At 38.8% G+C, this 23,282-nt stretch overlaps 1 protein-coding gene across 10 annotated transcripts in view; it reads right to left on the bottom strand.

Moving 5' to 3' along the window:
* The window catches only part of PLEKHA5 (pleckstrin homology domain containing A5), a 251,781-nt gene that overhangs the window by 72,161 nt on the left and 156,338 nt on the right, over positions 1-23,282 (bottom strand). For 9 of the 10 annotated variants that reach the window (XM_058191862.1, XM_058191852.1, XM_058191850.1 and 6 more), the window contains 3 exons: positions 21,623-21,695; positions 11,039-11,139; positions 8,676-8,791 (listed from right to left, as the gene is read on the bottom strand). In XM_058191862.1, the coding sequence (XP_058047845.1) occupies positions 8,676-8,791; positions 11,039-11,139; positions 21,623-21,695 (290 nt within the window). The remainder of the gene's footprint in view (positions 1-8,675; positions 8,792-11,038; positions 11,140-21,622; positions 21,696-23,282) is intronic. The other variant, XM_058191859.1, reaches the window with a different exon arrangement.

Below are 23,282 nucleotides of genomic sequence, written 5' to 3'. Positions count from 1 at the left end.
GAGAGCAGCTGCCTTTAAAATGAAGCAGTAATAGTATGTCCACTTTTGTGCATTACAATTAGCCAATTTTACAAGCTTTCTTCTGGCAGGCTTTAAACACATGCATGACTGTTAAATGAACATGGCAGTCATTGAACAAGTCCGTTCCCCACCCCCATGTGCATTTTTGCCAGAAAAGAGACACCAATATCAGACACTGGGAAAACACGCAGAAATTGTGCGGGATACCAAACCGGTTGCCAAACACCCAAAATATGATCATATGACTGCAGGGTGGCTGTAGGAACTTAAAACTTAACATAACATAACATAACATCAGAGTTGGAAGGGACCTTGGAGGCCTTCTAGTCCAACCCCCTGTCCAGGCAGGAAACCCTACACCATCTCAGTCAGATGGTTATCCAACATTTTCTTAAAAATTTCCAGTGTTGGAGCATTCACAACTTCTGAAGGCAAGTCGTTCCACTTATTGATTGTTCTAACTGTCAGGAAATTTCTCCTTAGTTCTAAGTTGCTTCTTTCTTTGATCAGTTTCCACCCATTTCTTCTTGTTCTACCCTCAGGTGTTTTGGAGAACAGCCCGACTCCCTCTTCTTTGTGGCAGCCCCTGAGATATTGGAACACAGCTATCATGTCTCCCCTAGTCCTTCTTTTCATTAAACTAGACATACCCAGTTCCTGCAATCGTTCTTCATATGTTTTAGCCTCCAGTCCCCTCATCATCTTTGTTGCTCTTCTCTGCACTCTTTCTAGAGTCTCAGCATCTTTTTTACATCGTGGCGACCAAAACTGGATGCAATATTCCAAGTGTGGCCTTACCAAGGCATTATAAAGTGGTACTAACACTTCACGTGATCTTGATTCTATCCCTCTGTTTATGCAGCCTTAATCCCTCTGTTTATAAGCCTTATGCAGACTTAAGACAGGTTGTAAGTCACTCCAGAGAAGTCTGTTGTAACTTCGGCCAGTCGCTAAGTGACTTGTTGTTAAGCGAGGACTACCTTTAAACTATCAAATCTGACCAGGCTGCTTTCGTTGAATCTGACCTCTTTGCTAAATATTGATCTTTGCAACAACCCAGGTGATTCTGGGTAATGCAGACTGCCCTTTCGCACAATAAATATCTGAAGGCTTTTATCTGAAACATTCAATTTCTTCTCTGCACGATCAATATATTTAATAAGCAAGGAATGTCTGTAAAGTCTAGGCTTTAAGCAATGTTGTTTTTTTAATGTTTTCACTGCCATGCCATCAGGTTGCTCAAGATATAATGCATCTGCATTCCATTCCTTTAAAAAACAACACATATCTCACACAATGGATGATGAAGTGGCAATTTACATTCTACTCCGTAGATTGTGAAAAGGCCCAGAAGGGTTTCAAAATTCTATCCCATAGAACGAAGTCTCCAGCTTTAAATACATGCACACAAAGGAGTTTTTTTTCAATTGGAGGAGCTGCTTTATGATTCATTGTACTCTGAAGCTTACAAAGCAACAAGAAAAACAAAACACTTGAAACACAAAAGCAGCTGTCTAGTAATAAATCAGGAAAGCAGAAATGAAGCTGCAGCCATAGGAAAAACTTAGTACATATCTTTTTAAAAAAAAAATATTAAGCATATACGGACTTTTATATATGGACGCCTCCTACAGCACCATGCCAGCCAAAATGGCAGGGTGCAGGAGGCCGCCCAGGCCAAAAATTGGGCACTGGGGGGCTGCACATGTCCCCCCAGTTCCTTTTTGGGTGCCAGAGGCACCACAGGCCAGTCCTTTGCTATTTCCAGCCGGCCCCATGGGCCGGATGCGGCCCACGGGCCTTGAGTTTGACATCCTTGGTCTATCTGTTTATCTGTTTCTGATACTCACTGGATTTTTTTTCCTACTCTTCCATGCAGAGGTTTTTCAGCTGTGGGATATTTGAGGGCTTTCTTGCATCCACAGCTTGTGTCAAATCACCTCATAGCAACTTGATTTAAGATTTAATTCTGGGCTTTATTTTGCCCATTCCAGAATCCGAAATCCATTTCCCCTCAGCAAATTCTTTGGTAAAGTCACCCAAATGTTGTGAGTCATTGTCATACTGCAAAGTCCACTTTGGGCTGAGATTCAATTTTATGACGGACTGTCTCACGTTTTGTCAAGGTACAACAATGAAGAATTCATAGTGGATTATGAGCTGCCTGGATCCTGAGGCAATGAAGCAGGCAAAAGTATTTCCACTATCATGCCTTACAGCTGGTGAGATGCAGACTTTGGGCTTTGACAAAGGTGTCTTCTAGTACTGTACCAAGTAATTTTATCCTTGCCTTGTCTGTCCAGAAGTCCTAGTCTTCATCCAGATATTGATGAGCAAACTTTGGTCTTGACCTGATATTTTTAGGGTCACCAAAGGATTCCTCCTGACACTCCTACTCTGTAGATCTAATTTGTCCTTGGATCTATTCTAAGGATAGATTTATGCACTTTGACAACAATAGTGATGAGAGCTACCTGTAGGACATATGATGAAATTCTGGTGTTCTCAGAGATGTCTTTCAACATCTTTCTTTCTGCTCTCTGCTTCAACTTGTTAGGATCGCCCACTTGGACAAGTTGGTGATTGTCTGGAATCTTCTCCGCTTGTAGTTGATCTTCCAGAGAGCAGAGACTTTGCTGTCCAATTGTTTGGTGATCTTTTTAAACCCCTTCCCAGACTCGGAGACATCTATAAACTTTCTGAAGGTTTCAGAGCTCTTTTGATCTATGAACACACTTCAACAACGAAGACCAAATCAAACTAATAATCTGAGTTTAAATAACAGAGATTTCTCCCAGATACACTCTAACAATCTTCTAAAAAAGAAGGGTACCTGATCTGTACACCCAATTCTAATTTTAGATATCTGAGGTAAAGATAAACGTACAGCAGTATTCAGAATGTCCAGATGTGAAATGTGCACAATTAAATTACACAATGGACTGTAAAATGTACCATAAGTGATACGTGATACTTGTGGATAATATCCCTTTCTATCTATCAATATTGTTGAAATGAAGATCAAACATCTGTATGATGAAGAAGAAGTCAAAAATTTCAACAGAGGACTTCTGGTTGACATCGCAGCAGGAAAGGACTGGAAAATAGCAGACTTTCTTAAAGGCAAAAGAACTCTGTTTTCAAAATGGCAACATAAAGAGAAGAAATAAAAAAGGCAAGGCAACTTTCTCTCCCGAGGATGGAAAAGCATGATTTTTGTGGCTTCTTTTTATCTGCCAAGGACTGGAATCCTGACTGATATAAAGCCAAATGTCTTTTCAGAAAATGCAATCTTTAGAAGTCTCTAGTTCAAATTCCCAGTGCCAGCTGTTTCAGCATATTAAAGGGGAACATTAATGCATTTTGAACTTCTCATGGTCAACTGAAATCTTAAAAATTTGGTAAAATTCCAATTATTTCTTTTCTGAAAAACAGTTGTGGCATTAAGAATTATAACTGAGGCAAGTATCTGCTGACTTGGTCTGTGGTGTACGTACGATAATTGTATCCTTTTAAAAACAGCAAGAGCTGCATGGTTAGCATATTTACCCAAGAAAAACTGGGCAAAAAAGGTCAATTGCTTTTTTTAAAAAAAAAATCAGGCTCATTTTTTTCGGCTTCCATCCGCATTTCCTTTCTTCTTTCTGAGCTACTCTATAGTTCCAGTCTTACAACCTACCGAGTTATGGCCTTTCAGACAACCTTTGGCTCAGGTCTGATTTTCAAGAGCTTCTCTTTCTTTAAAGCAGCTGGTACCAGCACCAACACAATTCAGTAGAGTCAACTGACCTTTGGAAAACAGTAAGTTACCGAGAAGGAGGACTTTAGAAAGTCAGCCCGGTCCCATTTTGTACATTTCGATATGAATCCAAAGATCGTGTAAAAAAGTCTGTAGAGATTCTCAGTCATCCAGATCATGGTTGTCCCAAAGATGCTTTTCCAGGAGGCAACTGGACTTCCTTGTTTTTTCTTTGAAGACTTTTTGCTTCTCATCCAATGAGTTCCTTGCCTCTTTCTGCTTTCAGTTATAATCTCTCTTGTCTAAGTTTCTTTCTCAAAATATTCAGGATTCATCAACCAATTCTTTTTCTCTTCATCTTCACACTTCAGGCAACCTACTTTTGATTTTTTTTTAAAAAAAGTCTAATCTTCATTGTGACAGTTGTTTCAAGGTCCTTTTTTCCCCCCCTGAAGCAGAGGTCTTCCCCTTTTATTTTTCTCATCACAAACTATTGTTTCATTTTTACTACTTTCCCTTGGAAACAATAATATAGTTTTGTTCTGGTTCCTTTTGTTTCTTTTCTACTCCTTTCTATGTTTGTTCCAGCCCAAATCATATAGGATGTTTTCAAGTCTCAGGTTTCCTTAATTGAATTTAGATTTTCCTTCCATCCTATGATGATTAGCTACCACTTTCATACTAATAATCTTTTTCTAAGCTAATAATCCTTCTTAAATTCTTCACTGACCTTTCAAACTGTGTGGGATGAAATTATCTGTTTCTCTGCTTTATTCTTTTATCTCTGTACAGTCGTACTTTCCCTGGAAATTCTCTACTGTCTTGATCCTGTTTCTTTGCTGAATGTCACTTTTCTCCAATCTTAGCTTCCTGCTTTTAAAAGTCTCACTTCATTTTTGAACTTCAAACTTATTTTCTCTATCTTTTCGCACATGTACCTATGTGATGAATGTGTCCTGCCACATACATCAACCAATTTAGTTTAATTACCCCTTTCTCTCCTGGTCTTTATGAATTTGTTGTAAGTCATAAGGTATTTAAGTAGTACAAATACTATTACTGTTTTCTCCTTAAGAATGGGGAATGCCATTCTTTTTTAAGTCATCCAGATTTATCAAAAGGTATGGGGATTCTTACAATCATACCTTTCTTGTCTTTTGTAGCCTTTCATCGAATGTTTAATTTAATTTGAAATGTGAAGGCCCAGAAAAATAAAAAGGAGGGAGAGGGAAAAATAGAGCATGGGGGAATATAGTTTTCTGAAAACATTTCCCTCAATTTTTCCTGTAGAAAAATAGGAAACAAGGGAAAAACTGAACACCTTTGAAATATTTCCGGTTTTAGAATGGTTAGCATTACTTCCAATTTAAGATGTTATTAACTGAAAATAGCATGAAGGGACTAAAGAAAACTTCCACTAATTGTGAATTGTTGCTTTCATTTGGTGTCATTTCTACCTAAGCTTTTTTTTCCCTCCCACAATTTCCTACTGTAGATACTAAAATATGTACTAGCACAGAAGGTATCAGTCTAAAACTCTTGCTGAAAATGTCTTCATTTGCAATTCCATTTGGACAAAACATAGACACTTCTCATATATTGATTGCTTCATTAAATGCTTTTGGTCTGTGCGCTGAAGGTAAAACGAACAGGCTGGATTATGTTTGTAAGTGCGTGGGATGAATGGGAAGCACTATATAAAACCCTTCAACATATTCTAATGGTTTATGCAGCCTGAATGGGACCAGTCTCCAGCCAAAACTTATTCATAGCTATAAATTAAAGCAGAGATGAAGTGTAGTTTTATTTCTTGCTGAAAGATTCCAGGATTTTGAGAATAGAAACTGGTACAGATGATTACCTCCTACTTGTTTTGGTTTCTACTTTCTTCAATCTACAGCAAACAGCTTAGGTTAAAACTATACACTTATAATGTCCCTTAATTTTAATTTCTTCCCTGTTCCTTCTCTACTGTATCATGTCCCTTTATTCCCAATTTTAACTGATTTGCTTTAATCATTTATTTCAGAGACTTTACAATATCTGAGAAATGCTATGAATATTGGATAATTATAATTTAAAAAAACCCTGTAGTATAGAGCCTATTTCAACAGTAGCAAATTATCACTAATAACATTAAGGTAATTTCATTGCTGGTTGAAAGCAACAGTGCATATTATACCAATATTGTATGATAGCTAATATATTATAATAGGATAATATGCCATAACTGATGAAATAATTCCTTAATATAAAAGTGAAAATAACTGTAATATAAAAAATAGAACTTTTTAAATGGAAAAGCTAGATTTTATTTTGTAAAGAACCTATTTCGAATTACCAAAATTATAACAGAGATATAATCAGAAATATAGCCACATGAGGATTTATTTCACTGTCTGAATGTCAGATTTGCTCATTCAAAACGATGTGCATTATTTAGTCTCAATAAACCTCTCCGATCATTACTAAACCTGAACCCCCCCCCCACACAGAGAGAGAGAGAGAGAGAGAGAGAGAGAGAAAGAGAGAGAGAGAGAATCAGACAGACAGACACAGACAGACACAGACAGACAGACACAGACACAGAGTAGAAACATTTACAATTGAGATTCTATGAGAAAATAACTTAGGGAAAATGTAGATTATAGATATTCACTAGGACAATAGAAGTCTAGAGAAATATGCTACATTATAATATAGTATTCAGACTGTATTATATAAAAAGACAGATTTAGAATAGCAATTATGAGTTACTGGTTCAATATGAAAAGCGCAAAACTCTTTTTATTCCACAGTAATAATAGCAATTTTTCAGATATCAAATGGTTATTTTAGACTTGAAAAGTGTAAGAATAAAAGGGGCAGGATTCAGATTTCCTCTACTTTATACTTTAGGTATCATTTTCCTTCTAAAAATAGCATAAAATAAGACTATTTTGATTTTTCAACTTCCAGAATGGAGATGAAAATATCTAAATCCAATCTGAAAAGCACTACTTATTTCAGCTATTGTAAATAATCAGGGCAGTAAATAGAAAGAGGGAAAGAGGGTTGGAATTTTGTTTTGTTCTTTTGCAGTTGACATGTTCCAATTCCCAGGGCTCAGAAGCAAAACTAAACAAAAGCTTTCATTCTTGGGACACTAATCTTTTTCTAAAACATTATCAAGCTTAATAATAAACTGTAAATAATGGGAAATAAATACAGTGTTTTAACAGAAGCAGCCAAGAACCAAATCAGGGAAAGTACATCTTATTCAAAGTAGATTAAACATCTAATTTGTTTTGCAATAGAACTACTTGCTTTGATTTGTTTGGAGCATGAAAACGTTTAAATATATAACAAAAATAGTAAAGTATCTTTTATTTGAGATGAATACAATACCTAATTTTAGTTTATTATCTATTTGTCCTGAGTAACTTTGCAGTTGAGCAAGCAGAAGCTAGAATGTGAACAATCTAGGCTAACATAAATTTTCATGTACTGCCTTGCTAAACCCATGAGAACAATATTATGGATTAAATTTATGGGCTGGGTTGTCAAGGGAAAAGTCACCTTAGCTCTGTACCACCTTACTGCAAGGAATTATTGCTACATAAAACTATACTACAAAATAGGGCAACAGCCCATTAAAATCCACTTATCGCCTCTGCAATTCTTCATCCCATTACTGACAAAATGGAACAAGCTTTAGTAGCCTGCAAGCTGCAAACAGGGTACCTTTACTATTTGTAGATTTGTCTGCTTCCCAATTCCTAAAAAATGCCCCTGTGTCAGCCACGAACAACTAGATCCAGATCCAGACGCAGACCCACACATGTAGGGTCTAAATTACCTGTTTTATTGTCTATGGAGATTCTCAATCATCCAAGGTCATGGTTGTCCCAAAGGCGTTTTTTGTTTTCAAAAGGCGACTGGACTTCCTTTGTTTTTTCCTTGAAGATGTTTCACTTCTCATCCAAGAAGCTTCTTCCGTTCCCAACTGAAGAACTGGGCCTCTGGTGGCTCAGCAGACTAAGTCTGTCTGTTATTAACACAGCTGCTTGCAATTACTGCAAGTTCAAGTCCCACCAGGCCCAAGGTTGACTCAACCTTCCATCCTTTATAAGGTAGGTAAAATGAGGACCCAGATTGTTGGGGGCAATAAAAGTTGATTTTGTATATAATATACAATTGAATGAAGACTATTGCTTAACACAGTGTAAGCTGCCCTGAGTCTTCGGAGAAGGGCGGGATATAAATTTAAAAAAAAAAAAAGAACTGAAGAAGCTTCTTGGGTGAGAAATGAAAAGTTTTCAAGGAAAAAATAAAAATCCAGCTGCCTTCTGAAAAAAAGAACCTTTGGGACAATTACTTTATTGTTCTCTGTTTATAATCCACGAATCTCCCCCAGTGTGCACCAGTATGAGTCTCCTAAAAACAACTGAACCTCTATAGAAAGCCTTGAAAGATGACACATCCTTTGCATCTTCCAGCAACCTTAAGGTACACCTTGGGGTGAAATCTACTTACCTGCCTTACCGGTTCGCAAGTGCACGCGCCTTGCATGCAGACACATTACTTCCAGACACATTAAAAAACACATTACTTCCTGGTTAAAACCAGGAAGTAACGACACCCGGATGGGTGGGCGGAGCCTCGCACCACCATCGCTACCGGTTCTCCGAACCACCCGCCACAATTGCTACCGGATCGCGTGATCTGGTCCGAACTGGGAGCATTTCACCCCTGGTGCACCTCAAGGGAAACAGCTTAAGTAAACTTTGATGTTACTTTTTAAGGTCTTCAAGAAGCTAATAAATATAAGGGTTGGTTTTTTTCCCTCCTACTTCAGAACACATCTCCTCACAATATATAATCAAGGCTGGAAACGGTAACTGGCTGATTCTACGGGGCTGTCAACTTACATTACCTTTTCACAGGCTCTGTCTGCACAAGAGCTGCGTCTATCATGGCTTTCATCCATAACTCCATTTCCTTCCCTGTATCTGTGCAGAAATAATAGGTCCTCATGTTTGGATGAGCTGCCTGATTGGAAATGACATGGTCATTTTGTGGTGAGAAAGGTACAATGTTCTGTAAGACAGAAAAGAGAAGGTTGGAGGAAAATCAAAGGCCATTACTGGTTTCCTTAATCAGTAATTTATCGGTTTCAAGATTTATGCAAGCTGCTGCTAGAAACTCATCCCACTGTAACTAATACAATACTATTCATCATCGTGCTTCTTCTGAGGCAATTATACTCAAGGAAAAGCACATTAGTATTAAATTTGGAAGGCTTGTTGTTGTTCAGAGCCCCTGCTGAGTTTCTAAATGATTCCTATCAATTATAGAATAAATATTTTCTGCCGGCATCTGGTATGCACAGATTACAGAAATGGATTAGCTGGGATAACCAGAATCTGGTGTGGGGGGCGGGACATAGGAAGTTGCAAATACATACTCACCCATTAAAATATGAAGCGTGATTTAGATTACTCATCGCCAAGAACAGCCCAAAGTAGTTCAAATCCAAGAAACAAAATGTGAAAGGTCAGGACATTTTATAGAAAAAGAGTCAATTATGCATACAATGAAGAAAATGCACCTTGTAAAACATATGCTACTGAGAGGAAAAGAACAACCTAACACTATATTTGGGACTACTTTAATTTGAATGTCTGAATTACAGGTAATCCTCGACTTACGACCACAATTCAGCCCAACATTTCTGTTAAGTGAGACATTTGCTGTGAATTTTGCCCCATTTTTACAACCTTTCTTGCCTCGGGTGTTAAGTGAATCACTGCAGTTGACAAGTTAGTAACCCGGTTGTGACCTGGCTTCCCCATTGACTTTGCTAGTCAGAAGGTCGCAAAAAGGGGACCGCAAGAATTTTGATCACATGACCACGGGGATACTGCAACGGTCGTGTGAAAAAAATGGTCATTCGTCACTTTTTTTCAGTGCCGTTGTGACTTTGAATAGTCACTAAACGAAAGGTTGTAAGTTGAGGACTACCTGTATATTCTTAATGATGCATGGTGACTGCTTTAGTTTGGCAAGACTTCTGTCTGCAGGTGTGGAGCAATAAAGGAAACTGTTCAGAAGAATCTCAGCATGTCTTTCCTGATTCTTTGGAGTCTGACAGGAGATTTATCCAAGAGTTAACAGCTTCAGGAGTTATGGGTGTGGGAAAAGAATAACTTCATTAAAACGAACATGCAAATTGGATGAGGAAACTATATGGAGCAGGAAGAGGAAGTTAACGAGGTTGCAAAGACAATGCTAATTAGAATCTCTGACAAGTATTAAAGACACAAAAAGACAATGCTCGCATGTTCTGCTGGGTTGAAATTGTTGTGGGCCGCCAGCAGCCTGCGGAGCTGGCAGTGGAGTCAGACAGTGATGAGACTGAGGAAGAACATGGGCCAGTCCTGGAGGCTAGGCAAGGCCCAGATGAGGGCTCTGCATCGGAGGCTGAGGTGGGGCCAGGGCCATCGGAGAGTAAGGTGTGGACTCCAGAGCCTCCAGAGGCTGACAGTAGTGAGGCAGAGGAACAGGAGGAGCCTGGTCCTAATGCACGCACGAGAAGAGCTGCCAGAAGGCAAGAGCAGCTCAAGCAAAAAGGACAACTTGGGAGTAGGGCCAAGATATAATTGGTCCCTCCCATAAGGCTTAAGGCATTTGGGCTTTGCCGGAAAACAACATTGATAGCTTTGTCTTCTTGCATTTATTTTGTACTGGTGTCTTCTGAACTTTTGCCAAGAAAGGCCTTTGGCAGTTTGCCTAATTGGACCAAGGTTGGTGATAGGACTGAGGCATTTGTGCTGGGAGGAATTTGCTTTAATTTAATTGAACTACGCTGAGAATGAAGTAATTCTCAGCTGTTCTAATAAAGTTTGTTTGTTTTTACACTGACTGAGTTTCCTACTACCTACTTGGGCCTGGGTCACAACAGAAATTTGGTTTTAATGTGTTACAGATCCTATTAATTGTGCCTTATTGAATAAGCAAATTGTTTGCATAAAATGCCTTTATTTCCTGAAGAAATCTATAAAAGTCTTGTGCTGAAGTTGCAGGAGTACTGCAATCAAATCCAATTACCATATTCCTTAGTTGGGTAGCATGGAAAGGAAACACATGCACACACAGAGAGATTTAATGAAGGAAACGTCTGTGTGTGTGTTCCGTTTCAGAAACTGTTCCGAGGCCCTTTCTGTAATTCATGTGTTCGCAACTATATTCCACTGAAATATAAAACACTGCAAACCCGAAGTTGAAGAATATTCTCACCTTGAATGCGTATTTGCGGTTGATATGATCCTCGGAAGAAAGCATGGCTATCTGAAAGCTTGGAAGAAGTATGCTTCCTAATATTCCTTCTTCTTTTTCATCTAGAAAATAGAGCAAAATAGTAAGAGAAGGAAGTTGTCATACAGTGTAAGAAAAAAGCAAATGCATATAAAATCTTCCTTGGCTTTTGGAACCTGGATCTTTTATATTTCGTAATTTTGCTTGTTCTTTTCCCTTTGTAACCGCCATCTGTTTTCACAACAGATTCTTAGAGATGGCGAGTATAATGATGCTTTTAGAATAGAATCTGATAAACAGCTAATTCTGTCCGGTTCTCTGCTTTATCTTCTGGAGATATGTGGGCGTATTTGTGTAGATATGCGTACACAGAACAATAATTGTGGCTAAAGAAGTTACTTTCTTGCTCTAGAGGTCAGGGGTCTCCAACCTTGGCAACTTTAAGACTTGTGGACTTCTACTCCCAGAGTTCCTCAGCCAGCAAAGCAAAGCTGGCTGAGGAACCCTGGGAGTTGAAGTCCACAAGTCTTAAAAGTTGCCAAGGTTGGAGACCCCTGCTATAGAAGATGCACTTTCTTGTGTGTTTCATCTTAGTTTGGCGCACCTGGAGGAGAAAAATACTCATGGGCGAATGCCATTTGTCGATTTTAGTTCGGCGTTCCACACAACTATTCCTCAGCGTTTGGTGAACAAACTGGGCCTATTAGTTTTGAATACTTCTTGATGTAACTGGGTACTTGATTTCTTTATTGATTGGCCCCAGTTTGTGTGAGTTGGAAGGAAAGTCTCCAATTCCATCTCCTTGAGTACGGGTTCCCCACAGTACGACTATGTCTTGAGTCCGTTATTGTTCACCTTGATGACCCATGACTGCTATGCCAAATCTGCTATGAATCATATTGTGAAGTAAGCGGATGACAGGGCAGTGGTGGGCCTTATCCCGGATGACAATGAAGATTCTTATAGGGAGGAGGTGAAGGCTCTGGTGGGCTGGTGCAATAAAAAATAACCTGGTTTCGAATGATAACAAAACAAAAGAGATCATTGTTGATTTTAGAACAAGGAGGCATAAACATACTCCACACTTTGCATCAAGGCTGCAACTGCGGCAGAGGTCAATAGTATTAAGTATCTGGGGGTATAAATAACTTAACATTCTGACTTGGTCTCTTCATACGTTATCTTTAGTGAAGCGTGCAAACCAGCGTTTGCATTTCCTGCATCACATGAGGAGAGGGCATCTTTCACCTTCTGTCCTGGCCACTTTTTACAGAGGCACAACTGCAAGCATTTTGGCAAACTGTATCACTGTTTGGTTTGGTGGCAGCAGTGCCTCAGATAGAAAGTCCCTACAGAGAGCGGTGAGGACAGCTGAGAAGATTATAGGAAGCTCGCATCCCGTTATTCAGGATATTGCTTATAAGCGCTATGTGCTTAGAGCTCAAAGCATTGTTAGGGATCCCACATACACACGTCATGGTCCATTTTTGTTGCTCCCTTCCGGGAGGAGGTTTCAAAGTATTTCTAGCAGGACTACTAGATTCTGTAACAGCTTTGTTCCTTATGCCATCTGTCTTGTAAATTTGCAGGATTCTTCCCCCGCCCCATGTATTTGTATACATTTGAACTGGACTGTGATGTTTCTCTGTATTATATATGTGTCTGTATGTGGGTATATGCATAATGAATGCAACAAAATTTCATTTTAACGTATGCTGATTAGTGTACATTTAAAGTGACAATAAAGCTATTCTATTCTATTCTATTCTATTCTATTCTGTTCTGTTCTGTTCTGTTCTGTTCTGTTCTGTTCTGTTCTATTCTGTTATTCTATTTTAAGTTATTAGAGGAAGAATGTGTCAAGCACAAAGATAGGTCCACACAGGAAGGCCCAATTAAACTAATTTAATGCTATTCATCCAATATACAAGAATATTCTCAACTAACAGTATCTCCTTAGCGTTAGATAAGGCTCCATGAAATTCAAGAGAGGTTGGACTTAGTTCGCGTGTGGCTATGTAGGGATTTTAGGCTGATCCCTCTTTTAACTCCTTCTACAGAATGTAAATAGGGAAAAAAATCTGAAAGGACTCACGAACTATACATCTCCTTTAAACTATGTCACTTCTTCTAGCAGTGAAAAAGAGTAAATAATAATCTAGAAGCCCAGCTGCAAGCCCTATGTCTCCAGCTATCTGTTACCTCTCTCCCTCCATCCTTACTGAGAATATCTCAGAGCCATTGACTAACTCCTTTCACAAGTCTTTGTAAATATTTTCCCCCAATCATCAAGATATTATTTGACGAAGTGCATAGGGAAGATTAAGTGAAAGACCTGAATTAAAAGCCTGTTATTTTAAAGACAGTATTAAGAAAAGGGGGGCTTATGATGCCTCTTGAGCAGAGGGCTCTGTAGTTCAGCTATGCGACGTTTCGTATTCGGTTTGGAAAGAAGTATCCCTGGAATGTGTGGGAACAAATCATCTTTCTGCAACTCATTAAAACAAAAGAATAAGAGACTTCCATTACAGCAGCTCAATCCTGGATACAGATGCAGCAGCTTTAATACATTAATTATTTTGATTAATTATTAATTATTAATTAATTAATTAATACCACAGCAGCATGGGCACTCTGTGTGTTCCAACACATTTTCTCCTCAACTGAATCCAAAGCGTAGCACGCAGCTTTACTCTCGGGTATATTAAGGCCAACCTGGTGCCAGGAGTTCATATTCCTGCTAAAAGACTAGATTGAATTCTGCAACTGCTTTTCAACCAGTGTATGTCTGTCCCCAAAGAAAACATTTGCCCACACATTGTTGAGGAAGTTTATCCTACCACTTTTTTTAATGGCAGTTCTGAATGGCAGTAAAATGATGCCGTTTTTTCAAAAGGAGCAGGCAGCCTTCAAAGAAGGCTATTAATGACACAACATAAATCTTCCAGAATTAAAAAAAAAGTCACTGTTAATTAAATACCCCTTTGGATGCAAAGAATATATATAGATATTTCAGTGTATTAGTACATAAAGGAACATGATACATACAGTTCAACTATTGCATAAACTAGAAAGGCAATATTATGTTGAAAAATTCTCTCTCTCCAAAAACTGTGTTGCTCAACTTTCCTCCAATTTGTTTCCTTTTTTCCCCCCACGGCATTTCTATTACATTTGAACACAGGCTACAAATGAAAGTAGCATTGCGTGAATCCGTGCAATTACTACACATGCAATACTGTATGCGGATGCATATCTTCACCATATAACCATCTGAAATTATGTTTACATCATTAAATGGTTCACTTGATTCCTGTGAATCAAGAGGATCAATGGGATACAATGATAAATACTGGGGTGCAATTTAGGAGCTCAAAATGGGGGACATAGTAGCCCCCTCTCCTATTCTTCCTTACAACATCCACGTTATGAGGCAAGTTGGTATGAGAGAGAGAGAGAGAGATAGAAGAGTAAAGTCATCCAATGAGCTTCCATGGCTGAGGATCAGTGGTGAGTTGCCCCCGGTTCGGTCCGGTTCTATAGAACTGGTAGCAAAACCGGTGGGAGGCTCCGCCCACCCACCACCCATCATGGGTGATCTGTGGATGTGCAGAAGCGCACTCGTGAGCTCCCGTTGCAAACTGATAGTAAAGTTAAGTAGAACCCACCCCTGCTGAAGATGGCCAATATCTTCACCACCACATCACAGAATAAACACAATCATCTGTGGACAGAACATGTCAACTCCCACTTTATATACCAAATGGATTCACATCAGTGAATACCATAAGAGTGGCCCCATGCCAGAGTGTGAGTGGGATTTCCATTTGTGGCTTCTATATGGAACAATCTTTATGGTGCCCACAAGACAAGAAACATAGCTCAAGCTTGTGGCAGTCTACACAACTTAAAAACGGTGTTTAATTCTTACATCAACCAGGATAAACCAAAGGGCTCGTCATGGTTTGCATTTAATTAAGAGTCTCCTAACTGAAAGCAGCACATCTGCCTCTGTGAGTATAAAGCAGAGCATTGAAAGTCCTAGTTCAAATTTCAATTCATGGTACTTGCTGATCTTCAGTCTCTAATATGCAATATGGAAACAATACTTATCCAATTTCCTACATTATCATACATTCCATGCTATGAATACTTTCTCTCTCTGCTAAAAAATAAGCACCACTTTGAAATCCTCCATCTTTATCAAGGCCTGGAAATCCCTCATCTTCTGACTTTCATCACTTGATTTTAAAATTGTCCAGTGCAGTGGCCATTATCAGAGATTCCTTAATTTATCAGCTTGGATTGCAACCAAGAATGAGCAAAATTTAGCTAGACTAACCAGTCTGAGGATCATTAAGGTAGCAAAAGTGATAGTGAGAGTAAGAATGATGGTAAGTCACTATACTCCAGCTGAGGAAATGGGAACACCTGTTTAACAGTATGCTACCAGATCTACTCATTCTCAGATAAATGTCTAGTTTATTTCTAATTATTTGTATAATAAATTGGTTATTAAGGAAATACTGAAATTATTTGCATTATCACCATCTTATTAAAAAGAGCCTCTCTAAGAATTTTTTCCCTCCTACATGCATATCCTATGTATCCTACATATACAGAATATGAATAGGATTAAGAAACAAACAATGATGATTCTCTTATCTCAGGCCTTCGGTACAAATATTTATTCAATTAGGATGCGCTTATTGTTTGCAGCAAATGCTCTTTTATCCTTCAGCAAACGCAAGAAAGACAGGAGCAAAAAAACATTGCCACGGTGATAAAAAAAAAAAGACCATGTGAATATCCAAGTGTTGCTTCAATTTGCTAATGTGCTCTATGTTAATAGTGGTCTTTGTTCCACAAAACAAAGTGGATTCTGTATTTCGTCAATATCTGATATGTAATTTAATTACTCTAATAATGAAAGCATGAATTGTAAACCAGAAAATCTGAGTTTCATAATTTAGCTCAATCGCGAACACAATGGGATTAAATATTAACTTTCCAGAATACATTTCTGATTTGTAAAATCAGGTAAGAATACTGATCTAGCTTGCCTAATTATTCCAAAAATAAGAAGTGGTTTATATAGGTGGGCCTCCATTTATGACTGGTCCTCTTCCAGCAATCATTTTCAGTTATAACAGACTCTGAAAATGGGAATTATGATCCAGATTTGAAATGCTGATGTCTCCTTCCTCAACGACACGAATGCATCTTTGGCAACTGACCTGCATTTATGTCCATTTCCAGTGTCCCACAGTCACATGACTTCAATTTGGGATGTTTTTGCCAGAAACTGGTGTTTACCTCTGCTTTCTGGCAAAAATTGTTCTTTTAATGGCCATGCCATTTGCTTAATGACCACTGAGAAAACAGTCATAAAACTGGGTCTGACCACATGGTGTTCTGCTTTATAACTGTCACTACTTGAAATTATGGGCTCATTTACAATTCTAAGTCAAGGACTACCTATATAGGTCTGATCTTAAACAAAGTTTAAGTTTACATAGTCACTTTAAAGTATCTACAATGCCTGAAGTGATATGGATATGAATTAACCGATATAAAAATTGAAAGGATTGTGTACTGTTTTGGGTTCAATCCAGCAGAGTGCTTCTGAGTGTCTTGGGCTGCAAATATAGCACTTACCTGTGTCTCACTAAGCAACTATGTCTACACCCACAATTATATAGCTGTTTTAATGAGCCTAAGAGCTTTTGCATTCATATTCTTCTACACTGCGATGCATCTCTATTGAATCTCTATTGCCTATTCCTAATTTATTTACTAAAACATACCACTAAAGTTGCAATAATGGTCATAAACATTTGTGTTTCCTATATCATTTGAACAAAGCTTGCTTACAACAGTTGTATGATTACCTACAAGTTATTTTCATTGCATTTCTTGGGATAAAAAAAAACTCTCATTCTGATCTATAATATACATTAATTATTGTTTTTATTTTATTATTGCATTTTATACTACCAACTGCTGAATCTTACAGCTGTTTACAATAAAATTAGAATAAAAAAAAAATAAAGAATATGCAGAACATTTCTGGAACAGTCTGATTCTGAAACAACCCAGCCTGTCATTCTGAGTGGAATTAATTACCAATTATTTTTTGTAGTGAACAATTTCTATTTTAATTCTTCTATTCCTCCTCCTTCCGTGCTAATAAAGTATTTGCAAGTGAATGTTAGAATATCTGGTTATTAACACAATCTCCTCTAATTTATTTACCACAGGTATACCGTATAAAACTGGTCTCTTTATTACCTCAGCAAGTTAATCTATAAATTTAATATTGAGGCTAAAACCAATAAGCAAAATGGAAACACTGAAATAATTTGCATTAAAGATATTCGGAACTTTTAAACCTGATTAGGATTGGTAATGTAGATGGATACAATAGGATGCTTCCAAAGAAAGCTGCTTGGAAAGATGGGAGTTGTGTGGTTATTTCCAATTATGAAAGATAAATTGAGAACAAGAGGTTCTCAGGGCAGAAATGTCAGTTATGCTCAGCTTCAAGGTTATGAAGAGCTGGGCTACAGTCCTCTGACAGATGGCAAAGCTATGATTTGGGTATAAAAGGGAACTGTACCATCACACACAGAGCAATACATTGTTTAGGTAAAGGTAAAGGTTCCCCTTGCATATATGTGCGAGTTGTTCCCAACTCTAAGGGGCGGTACTCATTCTGTTTCAAAGCCGAAGAGCCAGCACTGTCTGAAGACGTCTCCGTGGTCATGTGGCCGGCATGACTAAATACCAAAGGTGCACAGAACGCTGTTACCATCCCACCAAAGGTGGTCCCTATTTTTCCACTTGCATTTTTTTATGTGCTTTCGAACTGATAGGTTGGCAGAAGTTGGGACAAGGAATGAGAACTCACTCCGTTACGCAGCACTAGGGATTCGAACCACTGAACTGCCGACCTTTCGATCGACAAGCTTAGCATCTTAGCCACTGAGCCACCACATCTCATTATGCGGTATGGCTTTATTTTAGCATGGCTTTATTTTAGTTTGCAAAAAAATATTCTAATCTAGTTGTCCCATGCGAGTATAGTATTTTTTGGAGTATAAGACACACCTTAGTTTTTGGGGAGGAAAATCAGAAAAAAGCTGATTGGCAGGTGGAATTGGCTTCCCAAATACCCCCAATCAGCTGTTCCCTGAGGTGAATTTTAACAACAAGTTCCTTGGTTGTGAGCTCTGTCCCTTGCTTTTTTTTTTTTTTGCTTTTTTTCCTGCCTTTGAAACTCTGTTTCAGAAAAAACTTTTTTCTGCCTCTGAAAGCCTCCAAAACAGAACTTCAGAAAAAAAAAACAAGCCTCTGAAGCTCTGTTTGGCAGCTTCTTTTCTGAAGCTCTATTTGGGGGCTTCTTTTCTGAAGCTTCTTTCAGCCTCTGAAGCCTCCATTTGAGAAGCTGCATGGACTACATTCGGAGTATAAGATGCACCCAGATTTTCACCCTCTTTTTTTGGGGAAAAGGTTCATCTTATAGTCCAAAAAATACTGTACCGAAGAGTTTAGCTGAATACAGAGACTAGCAGATTAGTAAAATTTTGCGAAGACAGTGGACTGAGATTTACTGCCAAGTCCTGGTCTGTGGATTTTGACAGAAATGGATGAACTGACTTTCCTTCTAGTAAGGGAAAAAAAACCAACCCCACTGACAGCCTTCTCCCTAATTACAGTACAATTTTAGCTCAACCAAAGTCTCCCTGTATTGAATTACAATGCTGCAGCGCCCCTAATTGTTACTCAGAATGGGTTGGCTTTTCCAACAGTTTATAATCTGTCTGAACATAATAGCTCTGCATTTCTAAACTGATTATAACATGAGCAATGTGGTACTTCTGCAATCGTTTAAAGTGAAAGGAATTAGCTCAGTTTAAAATTATTGCCATATTTCTGCTGGAAAATCTTGGTTTGCATTCTATTTCAGTCTCCAGAGCTCAATATTAATTCTTTCACTTTTAACATTTGGTCAATGGACATTTATTTTTATCATAGACTCAATCTCCTGGATGATTTTTAACTCCAATCTTCAAGGCGCTTATGTTCCAATTGTCTTTTCTTCACCATTATCTGAACCTGCCGGTTTTTAATTTTACTATATGGATACGGATACTTTCATAGCTCTGATTGAACTATCTTATGTGCTTCAGTGTCATATATGAAAAATGTGATAAAAAGATTTGAGCACTGGAATGAAAACTATCCTGTATCTATTTGTCTTGTGATGCCATCCCTCTTCATTTGGAACTAAGTAAGGTCAGGACTAATCTTGCTTAGTACTTAGATAGGAGCCCATCAAGTTAAAATATCAGTACCGATGTGATGTCAAAACAATCCCTCAGGCCAGTGGTGGGTTTCAATTTTTTTTTACTACCGGTTCTGTGGGTGTGGCTTGGTGGGCGTAGCATGGCTTGGTGGGCGTGGCATGGTAGGCATGGCAGGGGAAAGATACTGCAAAATCCCCATTTCCTCCTGATCAGCTGGGACTTGGGAGGCTAAGAATAGATGGGGGTGGGGCCAGTCAGAATTTTAACTACCGGTTCTCCAAACTACTCAAAATTTCTGCTACCGGTTCTCCAGAACTGGTTAGAACCTGCTGAAACCCACCTCTGCCTCAGGCCCAGCAAGGTTTGAACCACACAAGTTTGAAGGGCAGAGGTGACTACAAAGAAGGTCACATTCAAGTCCCACAAAATGACAACATTTTAAGTAGAAGAAGTAGCTCAGACATTCTAACAGAATGCTCTGCACTTCCAGCAAGTTGAAATTCCCAGCATCCTTTGGGGAAAGCCATAATGATTACTTTCCTGAAGACAAAAAAGTGTACATTTGCAGCATCAATCAACAAGAACTTCTCTATTGCATATAAAAATCTCTGCATTGCACTGAAGAGTTTCAGTGAAGGAGAAGGGTCCTTTGGGCTCAGTTAAGCCTGGGATTATCCAAATGCAATTACTGCTACCTATCTAAGGATACTAAGACTGAGTCTGAAGCAACACAGAATGATTTAACGCTTCAAAAATCCAAAGTCAAAACTCCAAAGTAATTCAGACATAACCCATCATAAACTCCTTTATTGACTTCTGGTAAATCTCTCTCGCAGTTGAAACAGATTGGAGAAAGATTTGCATTCCTTTACATCATGTATTCCAGCTTCCTCATAAGAAGTTTGCTATTTTGTGCCAAAAAAAAAAACAACTCCCCCCCAAAAAAGCCCAACAACCTCATCTATCAGCAAAAAAGGAAAGATGGGGAAACTTAAGCAGGGGCCCATGGGATGCTAAGAAGCATATGCTACAATTTTGGTTTTCCTAATTAGGACAGGGTGGGTTTTATCAAGGGTCTGAGGAATTCTGGGAGTTCGTCCACAAGTCTCAAAGTTGCCAAGTTTCGATAGCCCTTGTTTATACAGTTTAAACCATGATGAACAAGCCTACTCAAGAAAAAGAGATCCATGAGATATAGATACTACTGCTGTGTTCCAAAACAATTGAAAGGAATAGTGAGAGTACTCCAGTTTTCAAAGGTTATATGGTGGCTTTCATCAAACATTCTAGACCAGGGATGTCAAACTCGATTTCACTGATGGCTGCATTAGGGTTGTATTTGACCTCCGGGGTGTGGGGGGACCGTGACCAGGTGGGCGTGGCCAGCCCGGCATCACTCATGTTGGTGGCGCCTGTGGTGGCCAAGCGCTCTGCCAGGAAAAACAGAGTGCAGCCTTTCCGAACTCCATTTTTGCTGGCACAGGGTTGCAGGAGGGTGTCACAGCCGAAAACAGAGCTCGGGTGGGCCCCGCACGGCCGTCCGGAGCTCCATTTTTGCTGTTCAGAAGCACTGTGGGACAGTCCACTGTTTCCGGCCCTTGGGCCTTGAGTTTGACACCCCTGTTCTAGACTCTAAATGAGTGCCTCTCCACCTCAGCAACTTTGTGGACTTCAACTTCTAAATTCCCATGTTGGGTAGGGAATTCTGGGAGCTGAAGCCCATACATCTTAAAATGGCTGAGGGGCTGAGGTTGAGAAACAGTGCTCTAGACTATTCCGAAAAAAACTAAAGCAAAATTTGTACTCATGAAGAACCTGTGGCAGTATCAGTCAGATCAATCAGAGGAAGCCACGGCGGAATAGCTAAAATTAGGAGTACAAAACAGAAGCATTTGATCTATTTTATATGAGGATTGTGAGCTTCCCCAGCATTTAATGCTGCTTCTGACATTCCATTTAAACAGCAACAATAACACAGCTTGTGATATAGGTCAGGGGACACGCAAAACACAAAGATGGGAGTTTGTTCTGACCCAGATAGTGCAAGGTTAGAACTAACTGACCATTAATTTCCCATGGAACAAATTAAGGGTCCTGCTCAAATCAGCACTTTTATTTTTATATCAATAGAAGGGCAGAATGACCATTACTCGTTCCAAAGTCGTCATCTTCTTTTTTTTTTTTAAAAAAAGATAACATAATATATTTTTGGAAACATAGCTTAACACCATTGGTTAGAGTCATTTAAAAGACTTACCTCGATAGTAGAAGAGACAGAGATCAGAAAGGACAAACCATCGCTTCTTCCAGAGCTTCATGCCGGTACTATCCTGTGTAGGTAATGAAATACAGACTCATAGAGACTGGAAATACAAGAGTTTGGGCACATGACCAAAATCAGAATCTTTCTGTCATTCTGGAGTATCATAGGTTATTAGAATTTGGGTGATTAAACCATTAAACATTGATCATTGCAAATAAAATTCCCACATTGCCTGACATCTATGTCCTGGATCAGTAGATGTATGTGTAACAGTTGCCAAGGCAACCGATAATAGAACCCTATTAACTTTATACCCTGGAAATGTTCCCAGTTCATCTCTATGACTTGTGCGCAACAATTCTCAACTAAACATGCCTTTTTCCTGAGTTTCCACGAAACTCTTCTTCTCAACACACAATGTTTTCAAATGTGATTGGGGAATATCTGGAAGTAATATCAAAAAAGATAGTTTTCAAAACATAAGGTAGGTGCCTTCAACATCAAGTGAAGTGTTAAGACCACTTTATAATGCCCTGGTAAGGCCACACTTGAAATACTGCATTCAGTTTTGGTCGCTACAATGTAAAAAGAATGTGGAGACTCTAGAAAGAGTACAGAGAAGAGCAACAAAGACGATTAGGGGACTGGAGGCTAAAACATATGAAGAATGGTTACAGGAACTCGGTATGTCCAGTTTAATGAAAAGAAGGATTAGGGGAGACATGATAGCAGTGTTCCAATATCTCAGAGGCTACCACAAAGTAGAGGGAGTCAAACTATTCTCCAAAGCACCTGAAGGTAGAACAAGAAGCAATGGGTGGAAACTGATCAAGGAAAGAAGCAACTTAGAACCAAGAAGAAATTTCCTGACAGTCAGAACAATTAATGAGTGGAACAACTTGCCTGCAGAAGTTGTGAATGCTCCAACACTGGAAATTTTTAAGAAGATGTTGGATAACCATTTGTCTGAAGTGGTGTAAGGTTTCCTGCCTGGGCAGGGGGTTGGACTAGAAAACCTCCAAGGTCCCTTCCAACTCTGTAATTATTATTATTATCAGGGGACATGAAATGGGGAGCAAAAACTCATTACCGCATAAAGGACATGAGCTTTAAACCCCAGGACTAAAATATAAATGTACCTAGATTCTGAAGGAGCCAATCTTTGCCTTTCTAAGAACACCACTCATATCAATAGCAAGAACAATTTATCTGAGCCTCATATTTGAATCTTGCACTCTTAAGCTTAAGAGGATGGGTCTCAGTACCTAGAGTGAAACCAGGACAATGCTAAACACTTTAGAACTTCTGAGAAATACACAGTCCAAATGGCACAGGAAGAATGTATATATGAAAACAAGAAAACAACAAAGCTGGCTGGGGGAATTCTGGGAGTTGAAGTCCACCCATCTTAAAGTCCCCAAGGTTGAGAAACACTGACATAAATTGGCTAAGGTCCAATTTATTCCACATCAGATTTTAACAGTGGCAACTGCTACAGGGCCCATTTTTCAAAGTATAACTTTGACCATGGAGCATAACCTTGTCACAAGTAAAGTAAAAGATTATGACACACTATCCTTGGCCCAGAAAGTGATTTTATTAGTAAAATCTATAGTACAAATATTCTAAATATCTGGATTACATAAACCAAATT

Source organism: Ahaetulla prasina, chromosome 7 (genome assembly GCF_028640845.1).
Source record: "Ahaetulla prasina isolate Xishuangbanna chromosome 7, ASM2864084v1, whole genome shotgun sequence".
In the NCBI taxonomy this organism is placed as follows: Eukaryota; Metazoa; Chordata; class Lepidosauria; order Squamata; family Colubridae; genus Ahaetulla; species Ahaetulla prasina.
Note: the sequence above shows the minus strand (reverse complement) of the source record. Positions and strands in the feature narration are given on the sequence as shown.